The 27,814-nt window shown below is 46.2% G+C and overlaps 1 protein-coding gene across 1 annotated transcript in view; it reads right to left on the bottom strand.

The window, feature by feature from the left end:
- The window catches only part of LOC139254239 (kalirin-like), a 113,345-nt gene extending 90,702 nt beyond the window's left edge, over positions 1 to 22,643 (bottom strand). The window contains exon 1 of the mRNA XM_070873657.1: positions 22,514 to 22,643. Within this exon, the coding sequence (XP_070729758.1) occupies positions 22,514 to 22,643 (130 nt within the window). The remainder of the gene's footprint in view (positions 1 to 22,513) is intronic.
- Positions 22,644 to 27,814: the final 5,171 nt, after the last annotated feature.

Below are 27,814 nucleotides of genomic sequence, written 5' to 3'. Positions count from 1 at the left end.
TTTAAACTTGATGGGGCCAAAATTCAGAGTCCGTATAAAGCCCGTTACCACCGTTTTATGGCGGGATCGAGTGGCTACCGATTTCTAGTCCATTGTCCGCCCCGACCCAAATTCAGCTCAGGGATTTTTCGGCCTCTCCTCACTTCCGCCATGTTGCTGCCAACTGCCGCAAGCACGTCATCAAAGCATGCACCGCCGCTATCCTGCATCTCCATTTCAATCCGCCCCAAATTTGATGAAAAAAATCCACGAGCCGCTGAACGGTGCCTCCTACAGCTTTTTCTGTCGGAGCACCTTGTCCGCTCTCTCTCTCTGCCCTGGGGGGGCGCCGGGCATTAAAGGTGAGTGCCGAATGCCGCAACCGCCATCTTATTTATTTTGCCGGCTGACTTCCATGTCAGCCGCACTATTGTTCCCCCGAGATCGGCCAGGCCGCTAACTGGGCCGCTGACCTGGTCGAAACCTTCCCTGGTGGCCCAGTGGTCGAAGCTAAACAATCCCCGATTCTCTCCCCTTTAACGGAGGGGAGAGTGTGGTGACCCACACACGCTGTGATGTCATCTCCGCTCTGCCGCTGAGTGACAGCGGCGGAGACTCGATCCTACCCCAACTTCCGCCCCTCAGCATGACTTACCGCTGCATCTCCGACCCCATTATGAGCGACTTCCAGTTCAACATTAAAAAATCTTCTAAGTCCTGAAAATCGATCGGACGGCCAGCTCATCACTCCCGGCAGAAAAACCAGGTAAAAAAACATAGGTGCACCAGCTTTCTCGCGTGCCTGAATTTCCGCCCCGATATCTTTACCTCACAACAGAAAGCGCTTTCAATCATACCTGTGCATTGTGAATATGAGCATTTAGCAGAATTTCCAAGATCCAGTCTGTTCATTAACAGGAGTTGAATGGCAGTAAAGTATGTCCCCTGATTCTAAGGGATTTGATAGTTTCATTGCTGTTTCCAAAAGAACTTGAAAAAAAACTGGTAATTAAATTCTGAAAGTTTTATTTTAAGCCACTGATGACATTTATTAAAAATGGTAGTTTTTTGTTATGGACTGCTCAGGCATCTCTGATTTAATAAGAACATAAGAAATAGGAACACGAGTACGTCATTTGGCCGCTCGAGCCTACTCCACCATTCAATAAGATCATGGCTGATCTGATCATGGACTCAGCTCCACTTCCCCCCATGCTCCCCATAACCCCTTACTCCCTTGTAGCTCAAAAATCTGTCTTAAATATATTCAATGACCCAGCCTTCACAGTTCTCTAGGGCAGATAATTTCATAGATTTACAACCCTCTGAGAGAAGAAATTTCTCCTCATCTCAGTTTTAAATGGGCAGCCCCTTATTCTTAGACTATGTCCCCTAGTTTTAGTTTCCTCTATGCGTGGAAATATCCTCTCTGCATCCACCTTGTCGAGCCCCCTCATTATCTTATATGTTCAATAAGATCACCTCTCATTCTTCTGAACTCCAATGTGTACAGGCTCAATCTACTCAACCTATCTTCATAAGTCAACTCCCTCATCTCAGGAGTCAACCTAGTGAACCTTCTCTGAACAGCCTCCAATGCAAGTATATCCATCCTTAAATACAGAGACTAAAACTGTATGCAATACTCCAGGTGTTGCCTTACCAATACCCTGTACAGTTGTAGCAGGATTTCTCTGCATTTATACTCTATCCTCCTTGCAATAACAGCCAACATTCCATTTGCCTTCCTGATCACTTGCTGTACCTGCATACGAACTTTTTGTGTTTCATGCATAAGGACCCCCAGGTCCCTTTATACTGCAGCACTTTGCAATTTTTCTGCATTTAAATTATAATTTGCTTTTCTATAATTTTTGCCAAAATAAATAACCTTACATTTTCCCACATTATATTCCATCTGCCAAATGTTTGCCCACTCACTTAGCTTGTCTATATCCCTTTGCAGATTATTTGTGTCCTCACAATTTGCTTTCCCACCCATCTCTGCATCATCAGCAAACTTGACTACATTACACTCGGTCCCTTCATCCAAATCATTAATATAGATTGTAAATAGTTGAAAACCCAGCACCGATCCCTGCAGCACTGTTTGCTAACTGTTTGCCAACTGGAAAATGACCCATTTATCCCGACTCTGCTTTCTGTTTGTTAGCCAATCCTCTATCCATGCTAATATATTACCCCCAACCCTGTGAGCTTTTATCTTGTGCAGTAACTTCTTATGTCATCATCACCATCATAGGCAGTCCCTCAGAATCGAGGAAGACTTGCTTCCACTCCTGAAGTGAGCTCTTTTGTGGCTGAACAGTCCATACGAGAGCCACAGACTCTGTAACTGGTAGGACAAATCGTCGTTGAGGGAAGGGGTGGGTGGGACTGGTTTGCCGCACACTCTTTCCGCTGCCTGGGCTTGATTTCTGCACACTCTCGGCGTTGAGACTCGAAGTGCTCAGCGCCCTCCCAGATGCACTTTCTCCACTTAGGGCGATCTTTGGCCAGGGACTCCCAAGTGTTAGTGGGGATGTCACACTTTATCAGGGAGGCTTTGAGGGTGTCCTTGTAACGTATCCGCTGTCCATCTTTGGCTCATTTGCCATGAAGGAGCTCCGCATAGAGCACTTGTTTTGGGAGTCTCGTGTCTGGCATGCGAACTATGTGGCTGGCTCAGCTGAGCTGATCGAGTGTGGTCAGTGCTTCAATGCTGGAGATGTTAGCCTGGACGAGGACACTGATGTTGGTGCACCTGTCCTCCCAGGGGCCCCCAAAAGTTCGTCACCATCCTCCGCCTGCTCTACTCGACATGCAGGCCGTGATCTTTACCAACAGATCCATCACAGACCCAATCCATGTCCGGACTAAGGTCAAACAGGGCTGCGTCATCGCTCCAACCCTCTTCTCAATCTTTCTCGCTGCCATGCTCCACCTCACAGTCAACAAGCTCCCCGCTGGAGTGGAACTAAACTTCAGAACCTGTTCAACCTGCGCCGTCTCCAGGCCAGGTCCAACATCATCCCAACCTCTATCGTCGAGCTACAGTACGCGGACGACACCTGCGTCTGCACACACAGAGGCTGAACTCCAGGACATAGTCGACGTATTTAACCTCTTACGTGGCACCTTATCGACTGCCTTCTGGAAATCCAAATACACCACATCCACTGGTTCCCCAATATCCACCCTGCTCATTACATCCTCAAAGAACTCCAGTAAATTTGTCAAACATGATTTCCCTTTCATAAAACCATGCTGACTCTGCTTGATTGAGTCATGCTTTTTCAAATGTCCCCTACTGCTTCCTTAATAATGGACTCCAGCATTTTCCCAACGACAGATGTTAGGCTATCTGGTCTATATTTTCCTGCTTTTTGTCTGCCTCCTTTTTTAAATAGGGGCGTTACATTTCCGGGTTTTCCAATCCGCTGGGACCTCCCCAGAATCCAAGGAATTTTGGTAGATTACAACCAATGCATCCACTATCTCTGCAGCCACTTCTTTTAAGACCCTAGAATGTAAGCCATCAGATCCAGGGAACTTGTCCGCCTTTAGTCCTATTATTACTAGTGATAGTGATTGTATTAAGTTCCTTCCTCCCTATAGCCCTTGATTATCCACAATTGGGATGTTTTTAGTGTCTTCTACCGTGAAGACCGATACAAAATATTTTTTCAATGTCTCTGCCATTTCCATGTTCTCCATTATTAACTCCCCAGTCTCATCCTCTAGGGGACCAACATTTACTTTAGCCACTCTTTTCCTTTTTATGTACTTGTAGAAACTCTTACTATCTTTATATTTATATTTATATTTCGTGCTAGTTTACTTTCATAATCTATCTTCCCTCTATCTTTTTATTCGTTCTTTGCTGGCTTTTAAAAATTTCCCAATCCTCTGGATTCCCACTAGTCTTGGCCACAATGTATGCCCTTGTTTTCAATTTGATACCATCCCTTATTTCCTTAGTTAGCCACAGATGGTTATCCCTTCTCTTACAGTCTTTCCTTCTCATTGGGATATATTTTTGTTGTAAGTTATGAAATATCTCCTTAAATGTCTGCCACTGCTCATCAACCATCCCATACTTTAGTCTATTTTCCTGGTCCACTTTAGCCAACTATGCCCTCATATCTTTGTAGTCTCCTTTATTTAAACTTCGTCACGTCTGTGATCATCGTTTCGTTGTTGATAGGTTAAAAATAATAAAAGAGATTGTTTAATGTGGATGGATTTATTTTAAGTCAATCAGCTCTTTATTTTAGTTGCATACATTCAGTTTAAAATATTATCTCATCCCTGCCATTTTTGGGACTTAGGAATATTTTTATAACTTGGAAACTGCGTAAATGATGACATTTGGAACATTTTATGAGGTAATTTTGTTTGTTTATCAAAATTTATGTTTATTAAACATTTTATAAGTCATCAAACTCAATAATAGTGCACTTAAGGATATATTTTCTGCATCTGCTACAGGCCGGGAGCATATTTTGAAAATTGCTTATGTCCACCTTATGATTTTCCACTATAAATTTTAAGAAGCAGAAAATGTTTCCTTAAATACTTAAAGACAGAAGGTAAAGGCAATACTGTGTGTGTATTGTGTGTGTGTGTGTGTGTGTGTGTGTCTGTGGGGTGGGGGGCGGGGGGATATCTAATAAAAAAGGACTGTGAATAGATTGATGGAGGAGTGTGATGGTTGGGAACATGGTGAGGGGTTAGGACCTAATAGCTCAAAAGAAGCCAAGGCATTTTAGGTCCCATTCTACCGACTGCCAATCTATGAAGACTGCTGGGGGGCGAAATTGCCCCTCTCCTTAAGGCCTGTTACCACCGCAAATCGGTGGCCACACTGCAGAGTAGTCGGCAACTTTTCATGGCATGGCCGCTGATAGCCCAATTGCCCTTCCGAATTTTCCCAGCGGTACCCCGATGCCCCCCCCCACCGCGCCAATGCTGCCGATCTGTCTTAAGTGCGTCATCATCATGCACACTGTCGATCTACCCCCCCTCCCACCCCCCCGACAGCGACATTCCTCTCTGAAAGTCTTTGGCCCGCCTGCCTGTGCCAAAACCTGTTTTTTCCCAGTGGTCCAGTGAGGCTGTGGCCTTCTGCAATGGCGGTGCGCCTTCCCTTAAAGGGGAGGACGCACTGCCACTGCGGGTTTTTTTTTGTCGGCCTACTGCGAGGTCAGCCTGACAATTATGCCCCCCCCGGATTCAGCCGGGCCGCCAACAGGTAGCCTAGCACCCCCTCTTGGGTGCCAGGCCACTGGCCTGGCCAAAACCCTCCCACGTGGCCCAGTGGGCCAAAATTTTGAAATTGTGAAGGCTCTCCCCTTTAAGTGAAGGAGAGAGCCATGACGTCATCGCGGTGGTCAATCTGCACCTTCCCCAACTTCCGCCCTCAAGTGTACTCACCGCCCCAACTTCCGCCCCTCCCATGTAGTCACCGCTCCCATTAAGAGCAACTTCCAGATCTGAATTTAAAAAAACAACAAAGCAGAATTTCACTCAAGAGGTGACCTCAACCACAACTGTGATAAAAACTATTGAATAAGGTTGCGTGCGCCCCATTTCAAGCGGGGGGAAATTTCTACCCCTGGACTCTGCTGCCCCTATCCCCCCTCCCCTCCCAGAAATGCCAGATCCCAGCAACACTACCCTTCCCTTGTCCTGTTCAACTTCAGACACCCACCCCCCCCCTTGCCAAATTTCCCCTCTATTCCCAGTTCTTGGGACTTCCCCATTGAAGTGGGACAATAGGTCGCACTGGACAAATCAGACATGGAATAAAGGGTTAAAGTGTGTGTGTGCAGCAAATAGAAGCAGCCTTTGCAAACCTAAGCCTGAAGAAACAAAAAGATCCTTGATGTCTCAACACAAGAGATAACTCAGAGATAGTTGATTTCAAACCGACACATCAGCAAAAGGTCAAAGCAGAAAAAGAGCATGGAGAGATAACATAACATTCCAAAGCTGCATAAACAACCCAGAAACACATTGGGGAAAAGGTCCCAAGGATAGGCAGGATGGAAACCATCTTCACCTTGAGTGGCAAGGGGCTGTGTCCATTCAAATCAAGAAAATATGTAGGCAAATTGTCTATAGAGGGTGTGGAAATCTTGAAGTGCATTCAGGAGAGCTTTTATAGTCAGTATGTAGTAAGCCCAACACGAGAGGGGGCGGTTTTGGACTTAGTTTTGGGGAATGAAGCTGGGCAGGTTGAAGGGGTATTAGTGGGAGAGCACTTGGGTGCCAGTGACCATAATTCAGTCAGATTCAAGTTGGTTATGGATAAGGACAAGGATAGGCCTGGAATAAAAGTCCTGAATTGCAGAAAAGCTAATTTTGCTAAGTTAAGGAGTGATTTGGCCAGTGGACTGGAAACATCCCAGGCTGTTAAGCGAAGTAAAAGAAGAAATAGCAGAAGCCTTGACCATCACTTTCCAGTTCTCTTTGGATTTGGGCAAGGTACTGGAGGACTGGTAATGTGGTACCATTGTTTAAGAAGGGAGAAAGGGATAGGCCGAGTAATTACAGGCCTGTCAGCCTAACCTCAATGGTGGGAAAATTATTGGAAAAAATCCTTAAAGATAGCATAAATCTACATTTGGAAAGACAAGGATTAATTAGGGACAGTCAACACAGATTTGTTAAGGTAGTGCGTACACTGTAGTGTATATAGACTTTACCAAAGCCTTTGATAAGGCCCCACATGCTAGACTTGTCACGAAGGTTAAAGCCCATGGGATCCAGGGCAAAGTGGCAAGTTGAATCCAAAATTGGCTTAGAGGTAGGCAAGCAAACAGTAATGGTTGATGGATGTTTTTGTGACTAGAAGGATGTTTCCAGTAGGGTTCCGCAGGGCTCAGTACTGGGTCCCTTGCTTTTTGTGGTATACATTAATGATCTAGATTTGAATATAGGTAGTATGATTAAGAAGTTTATAGACAACACTAAAATTGTTGTGTGGTTGATAATGAAGAGGAAAGTCATGGACTGCAGGAGGACATCAATCTACTGGTCAGGTGGGCAGAGCAGTGGCAAATGGAATTTAATTCAGAGAAGTGTCAGGTGATGCACTTTGGGAGGGCTAATAAGGAAAGGGTATATACATTAAGCAGTAGGCCACTTCACAGTGTAGATGAACAAAGAGATCTTGGAGTGCTTGTCCACAGATCCCTGAAAGTAGCAGGCCAGGTGGATAAAGTGGTTAAGAAGGCATACGGAATGCTTGCCTTTATTGGCCAAGGCATAGAATATAAGAGCAGGGAGGTTATGCTTAAATTGTATAATACTTTGGTTAGGCCACAGCTGAAGTACTGCATGCAGTTCTGGTCACAGTATTATAGGAAGGATGTAATTGTACTAGAGAGGGTGCAGAGGAGATTTACTAGGATGCTGCCTGGAATGGAGAATCTTAGTTATGAGGACAGATTGGATAGGCTGGGTTTGTTCTCATTCGAACAGAGAAGGTTGAGAGGAGACCTCATTGAGATGTCCAAAATATTGAGGGGCCTGGACATAGTGGATAGTAAGGGCCTATTTCCATTGGTGGAGGGGTCTATTACGAGAGGGCATAGTTTTAAGATGGTTGGTGGAAGGTTTAGAGGAGATTTGAGGAGGGGCTTCTTTATGCAGAGGGTTGTGGGGATCTGGAACTCACTGCCTGGAAGAGTGGTGGATGCAGAAACCCTCACCACTTTTAAGAGATGGTTGGATGGGCACTTAAAATGCTGTAAGTTGCAGGGTTACGAACCTAGAGCTGGTAATTGGGATTAGACTGGATAACCTCTTGTTGGCTGGCGCAGATATAATGGTAAGTACTGCAGGTAATCGAATACGGTCAGGGTGATCGCCTGGATGGGTCGGAGAGGAATTTTCCCAGATTTCTTTTCCCTAAATTGGCCTGGGTTTTTATCTGGTTTTTGCCTCTCCCAGGAGATCACATGGCTCCGGTTGGGGTGGAGTGTAGAATGTTTCAGTGCTATGTGCGGAGGACTGGTTGGGCTGGGTGCCCTTTCCACCATTGTTCATTGTTCATAGGTTTATATGTAACCTTCAGGGCTGCTGACCGAGGGCTGTGCGGCTCTTTATCAGCCGGTGCAGACACGATGGGCCGAAATGGCCTCCTTCTACGCTGTAAATTTCTATGTTTCTATGTCCTGTACACACACAAGGACCAGAAAGTGGGATTGTAATACTCTTAGAAGGGGACCAACTATAATGTGAACCACGAGATCCTCCCAGTGATTGTGAACCTCACTGACATGGGTCTACCAGAAGAATGTAATGCCAAAGTAAGGGCACTATTACACCTCTACACACAGTCCGCCTAAGAGAGGGGACAGTTGGGGGGAAGGCGACAGCTGAGCAGCTATTGAAGGGAATAATGATCCTAGAAAGGCATGTAGCCACTATCAATAAACTATTTGATAAGGAATACAAGGATGGAATTGACGGGGTGAAACGAGATAACCTGGAACAAGTCAATTAAGGAAAGGTCCCCGATTGGGTAAACAGCAGACATTTGCTTTCCCTCGCCCAGCATCCCGGAAACCTAGACGCATGTACGTTGAAGGGGATGACCTGAGTCTTCCCGGTAATGGGGGGCACTGTGCGGACTCCCATTCAACAATGATGGGGCTGGTATTCCCGGTGGTGACCGGAACAGAGGGCCCATACCCGCAGTATGAGATTAAAAACCTGGGACTAATCTGAGGAAACAAATACCTCCGATATCACCTCATGGGAGCATGCAAGGAGTCTCCCTCTCTGGTTGTCACTGGGTAGAGAGTCTGAACATATGTCCACACCCAGTAGGAAGAGATAGCATAAACGGGTGTGGATTCAACCAAACTGTAGGCTGTGTACTAGAATCTAGTCCATCCTGGACTGAGCCAACACACTCTGTATACAGGGGCAGAGGTGATGGGAACCTGATTTGCCCCATCCCAAGACCTAACTTCTGCTTCACCCCACGGGTACCAGTTAGCATTGGCTGGGCCAGAATGATAGATATCCACATCAGAAGGACGGTGACTCTAAATTTAAAAGATGATTTAAAGGCAGACCTGGAGGAATTAAAGAAATTAGGAGACAAGATTAACGAGGACCTTCAGAAGGTCCCGTGGTATATGTCAGCCTGGGGTTGTGGAATGAACGTTAACATAAACCCTTGGATTCGCATAATATCACACGTAATGGTGATTGTACATTTAATATTGGTGATAGGCTGGCTGATCGTAACATGCAGGGCTTGTGTAACGCGAAAGAACCGACTGCAAGCTAAAGCATTAGTGAATGAACGTTGTAGGTGGCTAGAAAAATAGCGAGTAATTACAGGCCTGTCAGCCTAACCTCAGTGGTGGGAAAATTTTTGGAAAAAATCCTGAAAGACAGGATAAATCTATATTTGGAAAGGCAAGGATTAATTAGGGACAGTCAGCACGGATTTGTTAAGGGAAGATGGTGTTTGATTAACCTGATTCAATTTTTTGAGGAGGTAACCAAGAGGGTCGATGAGGGTAGTGCATATGGTAGTATATATGGACTTTAGCAAAGCTTTTGATAAGGTCCCACATGGTAGACTGGTCATGAAAGTCAAAGCCCATGGGATACAGGGCAAAGTGGCAAGTTGGATCCAAAATGAGCTTGGAGATAGGAAGCAAAGGGTAATGATTGATGGATGTTTTTGTAACTGGAAGGATGTTTCCAGTGGGGTTCCGCAGGGCTCAGTACTGGGTCCCTTGCTTTTTGTGGTATATATCAATGATTTAGATTTGAATATAGGGAGTATGATTAAGAAGTTTGCAGATGACGCTAAAATTGGCTGTGTGGTTGATAATGAAGAGGAAAGTCATGGGCTGCAGGTGGATAGCAATCTACTGGTCAGGTGGGTAGAGTAGTGGCAAATGGAATTTAATTCGGAGAAGTGTGCGATGATGCATTTTGGAAGGGCTAATAAGGAAAGGGTATACACATTAAACGGCAAGCCACTAAATAGTGTAGATGAACATAGGGACCTTGGAGTGCTTGTCCACAGATCCCTGAAAGTAGCAGGCCAGGTGGATAAGGTGGTTAAGAAGGCATACAGAATGCTTGCCTTTATTGGCCGAGGCATAGAATATAAGAGCAGGGACGTTATGCTTAAATTGTATAATACTTTGGTTAGGCCACAGCTGGAGTACTGCGTGCAGTTCTGGTTGACAAATTATAGGAAGGACATGATTGCGCTAGAGAGGGTGCAGAGGAGATTTACTAGGATGCTGCCTGGAATGGAGAAGCTTACTTTTGAGGATAGATTGGATAGGCTGGGTTTGTTCTCACTGGAACAGAGGAGGTTGAGAGGAGACCTCATTGAGGTGTACAAAATATTGAGGGGCCTGGACATAGTGGATAGTAAGGGCCTATTTTCATTGGTGGAGGGGTCTATTACGAGGGGGCATAGTTTTAAGGCGGTTGGTGGAAGGTTTAGAGGTGATTTGAGGGGGGTTTCTTTACGTAGAGGGTTGTGGGGATCTGGAACTGGAAGAGTGGTGGATGCAGAAGCCCTCACCACTTTTAAGAGATGGTTGGATGGGCACTTAAAGTGCAGTAACCTGCAGGATTACGGACCTAGAGCTGGTAATTGGGATTAGACTGGATAACCTTTTGTTGGATGGTGCAGATATAATGGTAAGTACTGCAGGGAATCGAATATGGCCAGGGTGATCTCCTGGACTAGTTTCGATCGCCTTGATGGGTCGGAGAGGAATTTTCCCAGATTTGTTTCTCCCTAAATTGACCTGGGTTTTTATCTGTTTTTTGCCTCTCCCAAGTGATCACATGGCTCCGGTTGGGGTGGAGTGGAGAATGTTTCAGTAGTGTCGCAGTTGTATGAGGTGGACTGGTTGGGCTGGGTGCTCTTTGCCTTTCCGTCATTGTTCATAGGTTTATATGTAACCTTTAGGGCTGCTGACCAAGGGCCGTGTGGTCCTTCTGCGCTGTAAATTTCTATGTTTCTATGACGGGGTTATCTAACCCCAAGGCATTGGGCCTCCCACACCTTGCGGTTGATCACCGATGCGGGGGCGGCAGACCCAAGACAGATGGATGTGCCTGCATCTGCGCACATACAGAGGCTGAACTCCAGGACATAGTCGACGTATTTACTGAGGCATATGAAAGCATGGGCCTTAGGCTAAACATCAGCAAGACAAAGGTCTTCCACCAGCCTGTACTCACCGCACAGCATTGCCCCCCAGTCATCAAGATCCACGGAGCGGCCCTGGACAACATCAACCACTTCCCATATCTCGAGAGCCTCTTATCAACAAGAGTAGGCATTGACGACGAGATCCAACAATGCCTCCAGTGCGCCAGTGCAGCCTTCGGCCGCCTGAGGAAACATGTGTTTGAAGACCAGGCCCTCAAATCTGCCACCAAGCTCATGGTCTACAGGGTTTAGTAATACCCGCCATCCTTATGGTTCAGAAACATGGACCATGTACAGTAGACACCTCAAGTCGTTGGAGAAATACCACCAACGATGTCTCCGCAAGATCCTGCAAATCCCCCGGGAGGACAGATGCACCAACGTGAGCGTCCTCGACCAGGCCAACATCCCCAGCATTGAAGCACTGACCACACATGATCAGCTCCGCTGGGCAGGCCACATAGTTCGCATGCCAGACACGAGACTCCCAAAGCAAGCGCTCTACTCGGAACTCCTTCGTGGCAAACGAGCCAAAGGTGGGCAGCAGAAAAGTTACAAGGACACCCTCAAAGCCTCCCTGATAAAGTGCAACATCCCCACTGGCACCTGGGAGTCCCTGGCCAAAGACCCCCCTAAGTGGAGGAAGTGCATCCGGGAGGACGCTGAGCACCTCGAGTCTCGTCATCGAGATCATGCAGAAATCAAGCGCAGATAGCGGAAAAAGCGTGCGGCAAACCAGTCCCACCCACCCCTTCCCTCAACGACTATCTGTCCCACCTGTGACAGAGACTGTGGTTGTCATATTGGACTGTACAGCCACCTAAGAACTCATGTTAAGAGTGGAAACAAGTCTTCCTCAATTCCGAGGGACTGCCTATGATGATGAGTTAGCATGGGTGGTCACCTTGGGTAGGGTAGCCAAGATCACCAAAAGTGGGGATTGAAGTAGGACAATAGGTCGCACTGGACAAATCAGACATGGAATAAAGGGTTAATGTGTGTGTAGCAAATAGAAGCAGCCTTTGCAAACCTAAGCCCGAAGAAACAAAACGATCTTTGATGTCTCAACACAAGAGAAAACTCAGGGATAGTTGATTTCAAACCGACACATCAGCAAAACTGGTACCCAGTATGAGTAAAGGTCAAAACAGAGTAAGATCATGGAGAGATAACATAACATTGCAAAGCTGCATAAACACCCAGAAACACATTGGGGGAAAGATGGCTCAACCGTGGCTAACAAGGGAAATTAAGGATAGTGTTAAATCCAAGGAAGAGGCATAAATTGGCCAGAAAAAGCAGAAAACCTGAGGACAGGGAGAAATTTAAAATTCAGCAGAGGAGGACAAAGGGTTTAATTAGGAGGGGGAAAATAGAGTATGAGAGGAAACTTGCTGGGAACATAAAAACTGACTGCAAAAGCTTCTATAGATACGTGAAGAGAAAAAGATTAGTGAAAACAAATGTGGGTACCTTGCAGTCAGATTCAGGTAAATTTATAATGGGGAACAAAGAAATGGCAGACCAATTGAACAAATACTTTGGTTCTGTCTTCACGAAGGAAATAATCTTCCGGAAATACTAGGGGCCGTGGGTCTAGTGAGAAGGAGGAACTGAAGGAAATCCTTATTAGGCGGGAAATTGTGTTCGGGAAATTGATGGGATTGAAGGCCAATAATTGCCTGGGGCCTGATAGTCTGCATCTCAGAGTACTTAAGGAAGTGGCCCGAGAAATAGTGGATGCATTGGTGATCATTTTCCGACAGTCTATCGACTCTGGATCAGTTCCTATGGACTGGAGGGTAGCTAATGTAACACCACTTTTTAAAAAAGGAAGGAGAGAAAACGGGTAATTATAGACTGGTTAGCCTGATATCAGTAGTGGGGAAAATGTTGGAATCAATTATTAAGGATGAAACAGCAGCGCATTTGGAAAGCAGTGATAGGATCGGTCCAAGTCAGCATGGATTTATGAAGGGGAAATCATGCTTGACAAATCTTTTAGAATTTTTTGAGGATGCAACTAGCAGAGTGGACAAGGGAGAACCAGTGGATGTGGTGTATTTGGACTTGCAAAAGGCTTTTGACAAGATCCCACACAAGAGATTGGTATACAAAATTAAAGTACATGGTATTGGGGGTAATGTACTGATGTGGACAGAAAACTGGTTGGCAGACAGGAAGCAGAGAGTCGGGATAAACGGGTCCTTTTCAGAATGGCAGGCAATGACTACTGGAGTGCCGCAGGGCTCAGTGCTAGGACCCCAGCTATTTACAATATACATTAATGATTTAGATGAAGGAATTGAGTGTAATATCTCCAAGTTTGAAGATGACACTAAGCTGGGTGGCAGTGTGAGCTGTGAGGAGGATGCTAAGAGGCTGCAGGGTGACTTGGGCAGGTTGGGTGATTGGGCAAATGCATGGCAGATGCAGTATAATGTGGATAAATGTGAGGTTATCCACTTTGGTGGCAAAAAGACGAAGGCAGAATATTATCTGAATGGCGGCAGATTAGAAAAAGGGGAGGTGCAACGAGACCTGTGTGTCATGGTACATCAGTCATTTAAAGTTGACATGCAGATACAGTAGGCAGTGAAGAAGGCAAATGATATGTTGGCCTTCATAGCTAGGAGGGATTTGAGTATAGGAGCAGGGAGGTCTTACTGCAGTTGTACAGGGCCTTACCTGGAATATTGTGTTCAGTTTTGGTCTCCTAATCTGAGGAAGGACGTTCTTGCTATTGAGGGAGTGCAGCGAAGGTTCACCAGACTGATTCCCGGGATGGCAGGACTGACATATGAGGAGAGACTGGATCATCTGGGCCTGTATTCACTAGAGTTTAGAAGGATGAGAAGGGATCTCATCGAAACATATAAAATTCTGACGGGACTGGACAGGTTAGATGCAGGAAGAATGTTCCCGATGTTGGGGAAGTCCAGAACCAGGGGCACAGTCTCAGGATAAGGGATAAGCCATTTAGGACTGAGATGAGGAGAAACTTCTTCACTCAGAGAGTTGTTAACCTGTGGAATTCCCTACCGTGGAAAGTTGTTGATGCCAATTCATTGGATATATTCAAGAGGGAGTTAGATATGGCCCTTACAGCTAAAGGGATCAAGGGGTATGGAGAGAAATCAGGAAAGGGTTACTGAGGTGAATGATCAGCCATGATCTTATTGAATGGTGGTGCAGGCTCGACAGGCTGAACGGCCTACTCCTGTGCCTATTTTCTATGGTTCTATGTTTCTATGTCCCAGGGGAAGGCGGGATAGAAACCATCTTCACCTTCAGTGACAAGCGGCTCTGTCCATTCAAATCAATGTATGTCTCATGTATTGAATGCCTGGCCATTATAAGCCGAGTAACTATCTAAAAACCCTGTGTGTTCTTTGTTCATTGGGTATGGAGAGTTCAGTAGGGACTGACTTACGGACTGTTTTCTTCCTTGCAAGTAAAATAATCTGACGTGTGTTTGATTCCTAACAGACTGTGTCGAGGTTAATTATTTAATCTCCACTTCACTCTTAGTACTCATAAACTACATTCCCAATGCTCCCAGAACCAACCATCAATGTTTCCAGACAATGGAATATCATTCCCCGAGAATTCAGATCCTAGAATCTGCCGCTGTGTTCCCAGGACCTCCTTCACCAATGTGCCAGATCTCTCTCACTCTATCTTGGCACATTCAGACCGTAGGACTCGAAATACTGCAAGGTTCTTGTTATATATGTATACTTGTATTCACTCTGTACAGCCACCAGAGGGCTCATCCCCTGGAGTCCCAAGGGATCCCATAATCCCTTGGGAGCACAGGTATTTAAGGAGGTTTCAGAGTTTGGAGATGCACTCTGGAGACCTGCAATAAAAGACTACGGTCACACTTTACTTTGAGCTCACAGTGTTTGGTCTGACTCTTTCTCCAGACACAACAACTGGCGACGAGATACAGATAGCGAATCCAAAGGTGCAGAGAACAGTGGGCATCCTGGAGAAATTCTCGGAGGGAGATGAATGGGAAACTTTTGTGGAGCGACTCGACCAATACTTCATGGCCAACGAGCTAGATGGGGAAGAGAGCGTTGCCAAATGAAGGGTGATCCTCCTCACCATCTGTGGGGCACCAACGTATGGCCTTATGAAGAATCTGCTCACTCCAGCGAAACCCACAGAGAAATCGTACAATGATTTGTGCACACTGGTCCGAGAGCATTTGAACCCGAAGGAAAGCGTTCTGATGGGGAGGTACCGGTTCTACACCTACAAAAGGTCTGAAGGCCAGGAAGTGGCGAGTTATGTCACCGAGCTAAGACGCCTTGCAGGACATTGCAAATTTGAAGATATTTTCGTGCTTGGCATTGGCCACAAAACCATATTTCGCTAACTTTTGACTGTAGAGACCCCAACCTTAAGTAAGGCCACAACGATAGCCCAGGCGTTCATTGCCACCAGTAACAATACGAAGCAAATCTCTCAGCACACAAGTCCTGCTACAAGTACTGTGAACAAAGTGATGTTGTTTTCAAATCGTAACATATAGGGCAGGTCACACAAACCTGCAGCTACACGTCCGCAGATGTCTCAGAGTCCATCAAGGGTGATGAATGCAAGGCCATTAACACCTTGTTGGCACTGCTGGGGTGATCATCATTTCCATTCATGTACATTTGCAAGGGCTGTGGAACAATGGGACACCTCCAACGAGTGTGCAGGCGAGCTGCGAAGCCTGTTAAACCTGCAAACCATCATGTTGCAGAGGAGGACAGATCCACGGAGGATCACGACGAACCAGAGCCTCAGATCGAGGAGGCAGAGGTACATGGGGTGCACACATTCACCACGAATTGTCCCCCGATAATGCTGAATTTTGAACTCAATGAACTCCCGGTGTCAATGGAGCTGGACATGGATGCGAGCCAGTCCAGCATGGGCAAAAGGACTTTTGAAAGGCTGTGGTGCAACAAGGCCTCAAGGCCAGTCTTAACTCCAGTTCGCATGAAACTAAGAAATTACACGAAAGAACTGATTCCTGTAATCGGCAGTGCTACCGTAAAGGTCTCCTACAATGGAGCGGTGCACAAGCTACCACTCTGGGTGGTATCGGGCGATGGTCCCATGCTGCTCGGCAGGAGCTGGCTGGGAAAGATACGTTGGAACTGAGATGACAGCCGAGCGCTATCGCCTGCTGACAATACTTCGTGTGCCCAGGTCTTAAACAAATTTCCTTCGCTGTTCGAACCAGAAATCGGGAAATTCCAAGGAGCAAAAGTGCAGAGCCACCTAATTCCGGGGGCGCGACCCATCCATCACAAGGCAAGAGCAGTACCATACATGATGAGAGATCGAGCTAGACCGACTGCAAAGAGAGGGCATCATTTCCCCGATCGAGTTCAACGAGTTGGCCAATCCTGTCGTCACAGTCCTCAAGGGAGACGGCACCATCAGAATCTGTGGCGATTACAAAGTAACTATCAATCGTTTCTCCCTATAGGACCAATACCCACTACCAAAGGCCGACGACCTCTTTGCAACGTTGGCGGGAGAAAAGACGTTCACGAAGCTGGATCTGACTTCAGCCTACATGATGCAGGAACTGGAGGGATCATCGAAGGCCCTCATCTGCATCAACATGCACAAAGGTCTTTTTGTTTATAACAGATGCCCGTTTGGAATCTGATCGGCGGCGGCGATATTCCAGAGAAACATGGAAACCTTACTGAAGTCGGTCCCGCACACTGTGGTCTTCCAGGATGACATCTTGGTCACAGGTCGGAACACAGACGAGCATCTGCAGAACCTGGAGGAGGTTCTTAGTCGACTCAACCGCGTGGGGCTCAGGTTAAAACGCTCGAAGTGCGTTTTCCTGGCACCTGAAGTGGAGTTCTTGGGAAGGAGGATTGCGGCGGACGACATCAAGCCCACTAACGCGAAGACGGAGGCAATCGAGAACACACCGAGGCCACAGAACCTGGCGGAGCTGCGGTCGTTTCTGGCACTCCTGAACTACTTTGGTAACTTCTTACCGGGTCTCAGCACACTGTTACAACCACTGCATGTCTTACTACGAAAAGGGGACGAATGGGTTTGGGGCAAAAGCCAAGAAAATGCCTTTGTAAAAGTGAGAAAATTGTTATGCTCAAACAAATTGCTTCTGTTGTATGATCCATGTAAGCGTTTGGTACTAGCATGTGCTGCGTTGTCATATGGCGTCGGGTGTGTATTGATGATTTTGGGAAACTGCAACCGGTTGCTTATGCATCCAGGAGTCTGTCGAAGGTTGAGAGATCCTACAGCATGATTGAGAAAGAAGCGTTAGCGTGTATCTATGGGGTAAAGAAAATGCATCAATATCTGTTTGGGCTAAAATTCGAATTGGAAACTGACCATAAGCCACTTATATCCCTGTTCTCCGAGAGTAAAGGGATAAATACCAACGCATTGGCCCACATACAGAAATGGGTGCTCACATTGTCCACATACAACTTCGCCATCCGCCACAGGCCAGGCACAGAAAACTGCGCTGATGCTCTCAGTCGGCTGCCATTGCCCACCACGGGGGTGGAAATGGCGCAGCCCGCACATCTAGCCATGATTATGGAAGCATTTGAGAGTGAGCAATCACCCGTCACTGCCCAGCAGATCAAAATCTAGACAAGCCAGGACCCCTTATTATCTCGTGTCAAAAGCTGTGTGCTTCACGGGAGCTTGTCCAGTGTCCCAGTGGAAATGCAGGAAGAGATAAAGCCGTTCCAGTGGTGCAAAGATGAAACGTCTATACATACAGGCTGCCTTTTGTGGGGCAATCGAGTAGTGGTCCCCAAGAAGGGCAGAGACACTTTCATCAATGACCTCCACAGGATCCACCCAGGCATCGTAATGATGAAAACGATAGCCAGATCCTTTGTGTGGTGGCCCGGTATCGATGCGGACTTAGAGTCCTGCGTTCACAGATGTAATACATGCTTGCAGTTAAGCAATGTACCCAGGGAGGCGCCGCTAAGTTTATGGTCTTGGCCCTCCAACCGTGACCTAAGGTACAAGTCGACTGCGCAGGCCCGTTCTTGGGTAAAATGTTCCTTGTGGTTGTAGACGCGTACTCCAAGTGGATTGAATGTGAGATAATGTCGGCTAGCACGTCCGCTGCCACTACTGAAAGCCTGCGGGCCATGTTTGCCACACACGGCCTACCCGATGTCCTGGTGAGCGACAACGGGCCATGTTTTACCAGTGCTGAGTTCAAATAATTCATGACCCGCAACGGGATCAAACATGTCACATCTGCCCCGTTTAAACCAGCGTCCAATGGTCAGGCAGAGAGAGCAGTGCAAACCATCAAGCAAGGCTTGAAGAGGGTAACTGAAGGCTCACTACAGACTCGCCTATCGCGAGTCCTGCTTAGCTACCGCACGAGATCCCACTCACTCACTGGGATCCCACCTGCTGAACTGCTCATGAAAAGGGCACTTAAGACAAGGCTCTCGTTAGTTCATCCTGATCTACACAAACAGGTAGCGAGCAGGCAGCTTCAACAAAGTGCATACCATGTTAGCGCAAATGTGTCATGCGAGATTGAAATCAATGATCCTATATTTGTATTAAATTATGGACAAGGTCCCAAGGCCACTGTCGTAGCCAAAGCGGGGAGCAGGGTGTTTCGGGCCAAACTTTCAAATGGACTCATTCACCGGAAACACTTGGACCAAATCAAACTCAGATTCAATGACTATCCTGAGCAGCCCACCTTGGACCTACCTTTTTTGATCCCCCAACATACACACCAGTGGCAACCAGCACCATAGTTGACCACGAAGCAGAACCCATCATCCATAGCAGCCCAGCAGGGCCCAACACACTAGGCAGCCCATCGAGGGCCCAACAACACCAGCTTTCACACCAAGACAATCAACCAGGGCAAGAAGGGCCCCAGATCAACTCACATTGTAAATAGTTACGCTATTGATTTTGGGGTGGGGTGTGTTGTTATATATGTATACTTGTATTTACTCTGTACAGCCACCAGAGGGCTCATCCTCTGAAGTCCCAAGGGATCCCATAATCTCTTGGGAGCACAGGTATTTAAGGAGGCTTCACAGGTTGGAGAGGCACTCTGGAGACCTGCAATAAAAGACTACGGTCACACTTTACTTTGAGCTCAGTGTGTTCAGTCTGACTCTTTCTCCATACACAACAGTTCTGTGATTCATTCCCAGGATATCTGAATTCCTGGCTCTCTTCCAGTACTCCCAAAGTCACTCCCAATACTGATATCAGTGTCGTTCATGATACCAAAGCGTTCACAACCTTGGTGCTGTATTTGACCCTGAGATGAGCTTCTGACCACATAGTCGCTCCAACGCCAAGACCGCCTACTTCTACCTCTGCTACATCGCCAATCCCCAGACCTGCCTCAGCTCACCTGCTGTAGAAACCCTCATCCATGCGTTGGTATTATCTTTAGACTTGACTATTCCAATGCTCCCCTGGCTGGCCTCCCATCTTCCACTCTCCAGTGTCGGCTGTGGCTCAGTGAGTAGCACTGTCACCTCTGAGTCAGAAGATTGTGGGTTCAATTGCAACTCCAGGGACTTGAGAACAAAAAAAATCTAGGCTGACACTCCAGTGCCGTGCTGAGGGAGCACTGCATTGTCGGAGGTGCCGTCTTTCGGATTAGACGTTAAACCGACGCCTCGTCTGCTCTCTCAAGTGGATGTAAAAGATTCCATGGCACTATTTCGAAGAGGAGCAGGCGAGTTATCCCCGGTGTCGTAGCCAATATTTATCCCTCAATCAACATAACAAAAAAACAGATTATCTGGTGATGGGGAGTTGTTGGGTTGTGGGAGCTTGCTTGTGTGCAAATTGGCTGCCACGTTTCCTACATTACAACAGTGACTGCACTCCAAAAGTACTTCATTGACTGTAAAGCACTTTGAGATATCCGGTGGTCATGAAAGGCACTGTATAAATCCAAGTCTTTCTTTCTGTTGACAGATTGCTTCTGTGATCTCAGGTTCTTTTTTCCATAAACTTGAGCTCATCCAAAACTCTGCTGCCTATATTCTAACTCGCACCAAGTCCCATTTACCCAGCACTCCTGTGCTGGCAATACCTTTTAAAATTCTCATCTTTGGTTTCAAATCTCTCCATGGCCTCGCCCCTCCATATCTCTGTAATCTCTTCCAGCCCTACAACCCTCCAATTCTGGCCTCTTGCGCTATCCTCGATTTTAATCACTCGAACATTTGCGGCCGTACATTCAGCTGCCTAGGTCTGAAGCTCTGGAATTGCCTCCCTAAACCTTTCCGCCTCTCTACCTTTCTTTCCTCCTTTAAGATACTCCTTAAAACCTACTGCTTTCTGTTCTAGTATCTTCTTATGTGACTCAGTGTCAAATTTTGTTTGATAACGTTCCCGTAAAGTGCCTTGGGATGTTTTACTACATTAAAGGTGCTATATAAATGCAAGTTGTTGTTGCTACTTATAAAACCATGAGCAATGCCGCAGGAAACCTCCTAATGTATCAAAATAAGCTTTGTACAGGGGGCTGAACTGCAGTAGTCTCTTTATTAGGGTTTTAAAACTTTCTCTTTATAATCAACCGAGGCTGAAAAACTTTTCTATATAATTGGTTTTATTACCATTAAGACACAACAGTTTTATAGATAGAGATGCTTAAAACCTTAGCTGATAATACAACTCAAAACGATCAATTCTTCTGCTTCGAGAGACTGAGAGGTTAATTCTTTGTTGACGTCTTCTGCAAACTGCTTCTTCTTTGTCTCCTCGAAAATTCTAAAATGGCTGTTTTAATATCTCTCCTTGCTGCTGTGAATGACAGTTTCTCAGTTTCCCAAGGTCTTACCTCTAACCTCCCTCCTTACCTCTGTGAAAGTGCATCAAGTCTCTTGAACGCAGCAGTTAGTCTTCATCAGTCTGAAGCAATAATAATATCCATGAAAGCTTTCGGACTTGGTCAAGCTTCCCAGCATGCCTTCGGATTTTGGTCAAGTTTAATAGTTCTGTGTTCTAACATTTGTTGTTAATACTTGTAACCAAATTTAGCTTTTTAAGCATGCAATCTAGGGTTTCTAGCCATCCTGTCAGTTTTCCTTAAAAACTGGTATTAAAAGTCCATATTGAGATTCCAAAATCCTTCACTTTTCAAAAAGTATCCATGTACTTGTGACTGGGTGTATATGCTTAGCCACGAACTAAAATAAACAAAAGTAGATAATTTTGCTCACAGATCAGGTTAACTCCCTCCCTCCAATGTTATTTCTGTCCCTTTGGGGATCTCCTGGTTTCACCCTTGTATCTCTGTTAGTGCACTATGGGCCGTATTTTCGGCTTTCCGGGTTTTCGGCGATACGTGAAACTTACCGTTTTTGCTGCGCTACTGTTTTTAGCCCGAACTTTTGGCCTTTATGTATACATAAGAACATAAGAAATAGGAGCAGGAGTAGGCCACCTGGCCCCTCGAGCCTTCTCCGCCATTTAAAAGATCATGGCTGATCTGATCTGATCAAGGACTCAGCTCCCCATAACCTTTTATTCCCTTATCGCTGAAAAATCTGTCTATCTCCACCTTAAATATATTCAATGACCCAGCCTCCACAGCTCTCTGGGGCAGAGAATTCCTTAGATTTACAACCCTCTGAGAATAAATTCCTCTTCAACTCAGTTTTAAATGGGCGGCCGCTTATTCTGAGACTATGTCCCCTGGTTTTAGTTTCCCCTATGAGGAAATATCCTCTCTGCATCCACTTTATCGAGCCCCCTCATTATCTTATATGTTTCGATAAGATCACCTCTCATTCTTCTGAACTCCAATGTGTATAGGCCCAACCTACTCAACCGATCTTCATAAGTCAACTCCCTCATCTCCGGAATTAACCTAGTGAACCTTCTCTGGACAGCCTTCAATGCAAGTATATCCTTTCTTAAATACAGAGACCAAAACTGTACACAGTACTCTCGGTGTGGCCTCACCAATACCCTGTACAGTTGTAGCAGGATTTCTTTGCTTTTATACTCCATCCCTTTTGCAATAAAGGCCAACATTCCATTTGCCTTCCTGATCACTTGCTGTACCTGCATACTAACCTTTTGTGTTTCATGTGCCATACATGTTGTTGCACAAGCACTCGTGATGCAAAACGCGACTTTCGGCAACTTTAGTCCAGGACCGGGAGCGCTGTGAGAGAGGCTTTGGGAGGGGGAAAAAAGAAAAATAAATTCCAAAACATATTCCAAAAACATTCACAAGACCCTTAACTATCTAATCACTGCAAAAAACAAAAAACAACATGAACTTACCTTTTTGCAGTTTTTCATACTTACCAGTGCTGGCATGGCTGCACCGACAGGTTTGACCTGTCGCTATTCTGGGTGCGGCGTACGGGTCGGGAGAGTGCCAAAACTCAGACGCAAATGTAATCCGAGTCATTGCACATCGGCGCACCTCTTCCTGACGGTACTTGAAAGCACCACCGCAAACAGGTACCCGAGGATCCCGCCCGGGGTTTGCGACTGGGTTTTCGCCGCGGAGGGTCAAATCGTGGCGAAAACCTGGTCGCAAACCTGTTGAAAATCCAGTCCTACAAGTGAGATTGGGAACTCACCTTGGGGGTACTTAACGGCACAAACCTGCTATCTATCTATTACTTCATGACACACCACCTTGTGGTAAGATATTTCAGGTAATATACAGTCCAAGAAAATGTTTGTGTAAAATGAGAATGTATTATTCAGAAACAGGATTGAAATAATGAGAAGTTTCTTGGAGCTGCTCTCATTCTGCTACTATAACTTTACTGCAAGTGTGGTTGAAATCCCATTTAACACACATAAATGGGTTATGGTTATGGTTACCCATAAGGTTATGGCACTGGAGCAGAAGCAGCGCTGAGGAAATTCCCGCACAATGATTTGTTTCAGTTTACAATATATTTCTGCTTTACTATTTAACATTTATTTTGGTCCTGTTTTCTCCCCCTCCTCCTCTCCTGAAGGTTATAGCCCATGAAAATTGTATGGCTTAAGTGCAAGTTTCCCATATGGTCTTGTGGGGGCAGAGCTTTTTCTTGGCTCAACAAGGCCAGTAGTGTAAGGGGTTTGGGGCGAGGCAGGAACTCCCTAAGTCAGCTTCCCACTCCTAAGCCCTCAGTCGGGACCCAATGTTGCAGCAGCACAGCAATTCTTGGTCTTATCAGTGTACCTGGCCAAAAATGGGGCCAACCTTGGGATCCAGGCCATGGTTGGGGTCTCTAACTTCAAAGATCAGGAGTAGGAGTAAAAACCTCTAAAGCAGCCTTGTGGCACAGATTATTTTTCCTGATAGGTGGACACAGAGCCCCTTCCCTCCCAGGCCGACCAGTTTGGCAGATTTCAGGGTCCTTGAAGGTGGGCACCACAGGAGGTGCGTCGCTGAGTCGGGAGCAGCGTGAGTTTGTTGGAGAGGCATATAAAAAGGCCGCGAGATCGGGAGGTGCGTCGCTGAGTCGGGAGCAGTGTGAGATCATTGGAGAGGCGTGGCTTGTGCAGCTACAGGGAGAAGGCAAAAAAGAAGTAGAAAGAAATAGAAAAGTGACCTCACAGCCAAGGGCGTAAGTGATTGGGAAGTAGTTTTTTCTTTTTCCTCTTCTATATCAGTGAGTAACTTTTAACACTGTTGTTGCCAATTTAAGTTAATCTAAGGGTTAAGTCATGGCAGGAGAGCTCGGACACGTGTTATGCTCCTCCTGTACTATGTGGGAAATCAAGGACGCCTCCGGTGTCCCTGAAGACTACGTGTGCGGGAAGTGTATCCGCCTCCAGCTCCTGACGGAGCGCGTTGCGGAATTGGAACTGAGAGTGGATTCACTCTGGAGCATCCACGATGCTGAGAATGACATGAATAGCACGTGTAGTGAGTTGGTCTTACTGCAGGTAAAGGGTCCACAGCCAGATAGGGAATGGAAGACCAACAGGAAGAGCAGTGCAAGGAAGGTAGTGCAGGGATCCCCTGCAGTCATCCCCCTGCAAAACAGATACACCACTTTGAGTACTGTTGAGGGGGATGACTCATCAGGGGGGAGCAGCAGCAGCCAAGTTCATGGCACCGTGGCTGGCTTTGCTGCACAGGAGGGCAGGAAAAAGAGTGGGAGAGCGATAGTGATAGGGGATTCAATTGTAAGGGGAAAAGATAGGCGATTCTGCGGCCGCAACCGAGACTCCAGGATGGCATGTTGCCTCCCTGGTGCAAGGGTCATCGATGTCTCGGAGCGGGTGCAGGACATTCTGAAAAGGGAAGGTGAACAGCCAGTTGTTGTGGTGCACATTGGTACCAACGATATAGGTAAAAAATGGGATGAGGTCCTACGAGATGAATTTAAGGAGCTAGGAGCTAAATTAAAAAGTAGGACCTCAAAAGTAGTAATCTCGGGATTGCTACCAGTGCCACATGCTAGTCAGAGTAGGAATCGCAGGATAGCTCAGATGAATGTGTGGCTTGAGCAGTGGTGCAGCAGGGAGGGATTCAAATTCCTGGGGCATTGGAACAGGTTCTGGGGGAGGTGGGACCAGTACAAACCGGACAGTCTGCACTTGGGCAGGAACGGAACCAATGTCCTAGGGGGAGTGTTTGCTCGTGCTGTTGGTGAGGAGTTAAACTAATATGGCAGGGGGATGGGAACCAATGCAGGGAGACAGAGGGAAACAAAATGGAGACAGAAGCAAAAGACAGAAAGGAGATGAGTAAAAGTGGAGGGCAGAGAAACCCAAGACAAAAAACAAAAAGGGCCACTTTGCAACAAAATTCTAAAGGGTCTAAGTGTGTTAAAAAGGCAAGCCTGAAGGCTCTGTGCCTCAATGCGAGGAGTATTCGGAATAAGGTGGACGAATTAACTGTGCAGATAGCAATTAACGAATACGATGCGGTTGACATCACGGAGACATGGCTCCAGGGTGACCAAGGCTGGGAACTCAACATCCAAGGGTATTCAACATTTAGGAAGGATAGACAGAAAGGAAAAGGAGGCGGGGTGGCATTGCTGGTTAAAGAGGAAATTAATGTAATTGTAAGGAAAGACATTAGCTTGGATGATGTGGAATCAGTATGGGTGGAGCTACGGGATACCAAGGGGCATAAAACGCTAGTGGGCGTTGTGTACAGACCTCCAAACAGTAGTAGTAATGTTGGGGAGGGCATCAAACAGGAAATTAGGGGTGCGTGCAATAAAGGTGCAGCAGTTATCATGGGTGACTTTAATATGCACATAGATTGGGCTAACCAAACTGGAAACAATACGGTGGAGGAGGATTTCCTGGAGTGCATAAGGGACGGTTTTCTAGACTAATATGTCGAGGAACCAACTAGGGGGGAGGCCATCTTAGACTGGGTGTTGTGTAATGAGAGAGGATTAATTAGCAATCTCGTTGTGCGAGGCCCCTTGGGGAAGAGTGACCATAATTTGGTGGAATTCTACATTAGGATGGAGAATGAAACAGTTAATTCAGAGACCATGGTCCAGAACTTAAAGAAGGGTAACTTTGAAGGTATGAGGCGTGAATTGGCTAGGATAGATTGGTGAATGATGCTTAAGGGGTTGACAGTGGATGAGCAATGGCAGACATTTAGAGACCGCATGGATGAACTACAACAATTGTACATCCTTGTCTGGCATAAAAATAAAAAAGAGAAGGTGGCTCAACAGTGGCTATCAAGGGAAATCAGGGATAGTATTAAAGCCAAGGAAATGGCATACAAATTGGCCAGAAATAGCGGCGAACCTGGGGACTGGGAGAAATTTAGAACTCAGCAGAGGAGGACAAAGGGTTTGATTAGGGCAGGGAAAATAGAGTACGAGAGGAAGCTTGCAGGGAACATTAAAATGGACTGCAAAAGCTTCTTTAGCTATGTAAAGAGAAAAAGGTTAGTAAAGACAAACGTAGGTCCCCTGCAGTCAGAATCAGGAGAATTCATAACTTGGAACAAAGAAATGGCAGACCAATTGAACAAGTACTTTGGTTCGGTATTCACTAAGGAGGACACAAACAACCTTCCGGACATAAAAGGGGTCAGAGGGTCCAGTAAGAAGGAGGAACTGAGGGAAATCCTTATTAGTCAGGAAATTGTGTTGGGGAAATTGATGGGATTGAAGGCCGATAAATCCCCAGGGCCTGATGGTCTGCATCCCAGAGTACTTAAGGAGGTGGCCTTGGAAATAGCGGATGCATTGACAGTCATTTTCCAACATTCCATTGACTCTTGATCAGTTCCTATAGAGTGGAGGGTAGCCAATGTAATCCCACTTTTTAAAAAAGGAGGGAGAGAGAAAACTGGGAATTATAGACAGGTCATCCTGACATCGGTAGTGGGTAAAATGATGGAAACAATTATTAAGGATGTCATAGCAGCGCATTTGGAAAGAGGTGACATGATAGGTCAAGTCAGCATGGATTTGTGAAAGGGAAATCATACTTGACAAATCTTCTGGAATTTTTTTGAGGATGTTTCCAGTAGAGTGGACAAGGGAGAACCAGTTGATGTGGTGTATTTGGACTTTCAGAAGGCTTTCGACAAGGTCCCACACAAGAGATTAACGTGCAAAGTTAAAGCACATGGGATTGGGGGTAGTGTGCTGACATGGATTGAGAACTGGTTGGCAGACAGGAAGCAAAGAATAGGAGTAAATGGGTACTTTTCAGAATGGCAGGCAGTGACTAGTTGGGTACCGCAAGGTTCTGTGCTGGGGCCCCAGCTGTTTCCACTGTACATTAATGATTTAGACGAGGGGATTAAATGTAGTATCTCCAAATTTGCAGATGACACTAAGTTGGGTGGAAATGTGAGCTGCGAGGAGGATGCTATGAGGCTGCAGAGGGACTTGGATAGGTTAGGTGAGTGGGCAAATGCATGGCAGATGAAGTATAATGTGGATAAGTGTGAGGTTATCCATTTTGGTGGTAAAAACAGAGAGACAGACTATTATCTGAATGGTGACAGATTAGGAAAAGGGGAGGTGCAACGAGACCTGGGTGTCATGGTACATCAGTCATTGAAGGTTGGCATGCAGGTACAGCAGGCGGTTAAGAAAGCAAATGGCATGTTGGCCTTTATAGCGAGGGGATTTGAGTACAGGGGCAGGGAGGTGTTACTACAGTTGTACAGGGTCTTGGTGAGGCCATACCTGGAGTATTGTGTACAGTTTTGGTCTCCTAACTTGAGGAAGGACATTCTTGCTATTGAGGGAGTGCAGCAAAGGTTCATAAGAACATAAGAACATAAGAATTAGGAACAGGAGTAGGCCATCTAGCCCCTCGAGCCTGCTCCACCATTCAACAAGATCATGGCTGATCTGGCCGTGGACTCAGCTCCACTTACCCGCCTGCTCCCCATAACCCTTAATTCCCTTATTGGTTAAAAATGTATCTATCTGTGACTTGAATACATTCAATGAGCTAGCCTCAACTGCTTCCTTGGGCAGAGAATTCCACAGATTCATAACTCTCTAGGAGAAGAAATTCCTTCTCAACTCGGTTTTAAATTGGCTCCCCCGTATTTTGAGGCTGTGGCCCCTAGTTCTAGTCTCCCCGACTAGTGGAAACAACCTCTCTGCATCTATCTTGTCTATCCCT

Source organism: Pristiophorus japonicus, chromosome 3, assembly GCF_044704955.1.
Source record: "Pristiophorus japonicus isolate sPriJap1 chromosome 3, sPriJap1.hap1, whole genome shotgun sequence".
Taxonomy (NCBI): Eukaryota; Metazoa; Chordata; class Chondrichthyes; family Pristiophoridae; genus Pristiophorus; species Pristiophorus japonicus.
The sequence above is the reverse complement of the archived record's forward strand: the minus strand, read 5'-3'. Positions and strand labels throughout refer to the sequence as shown.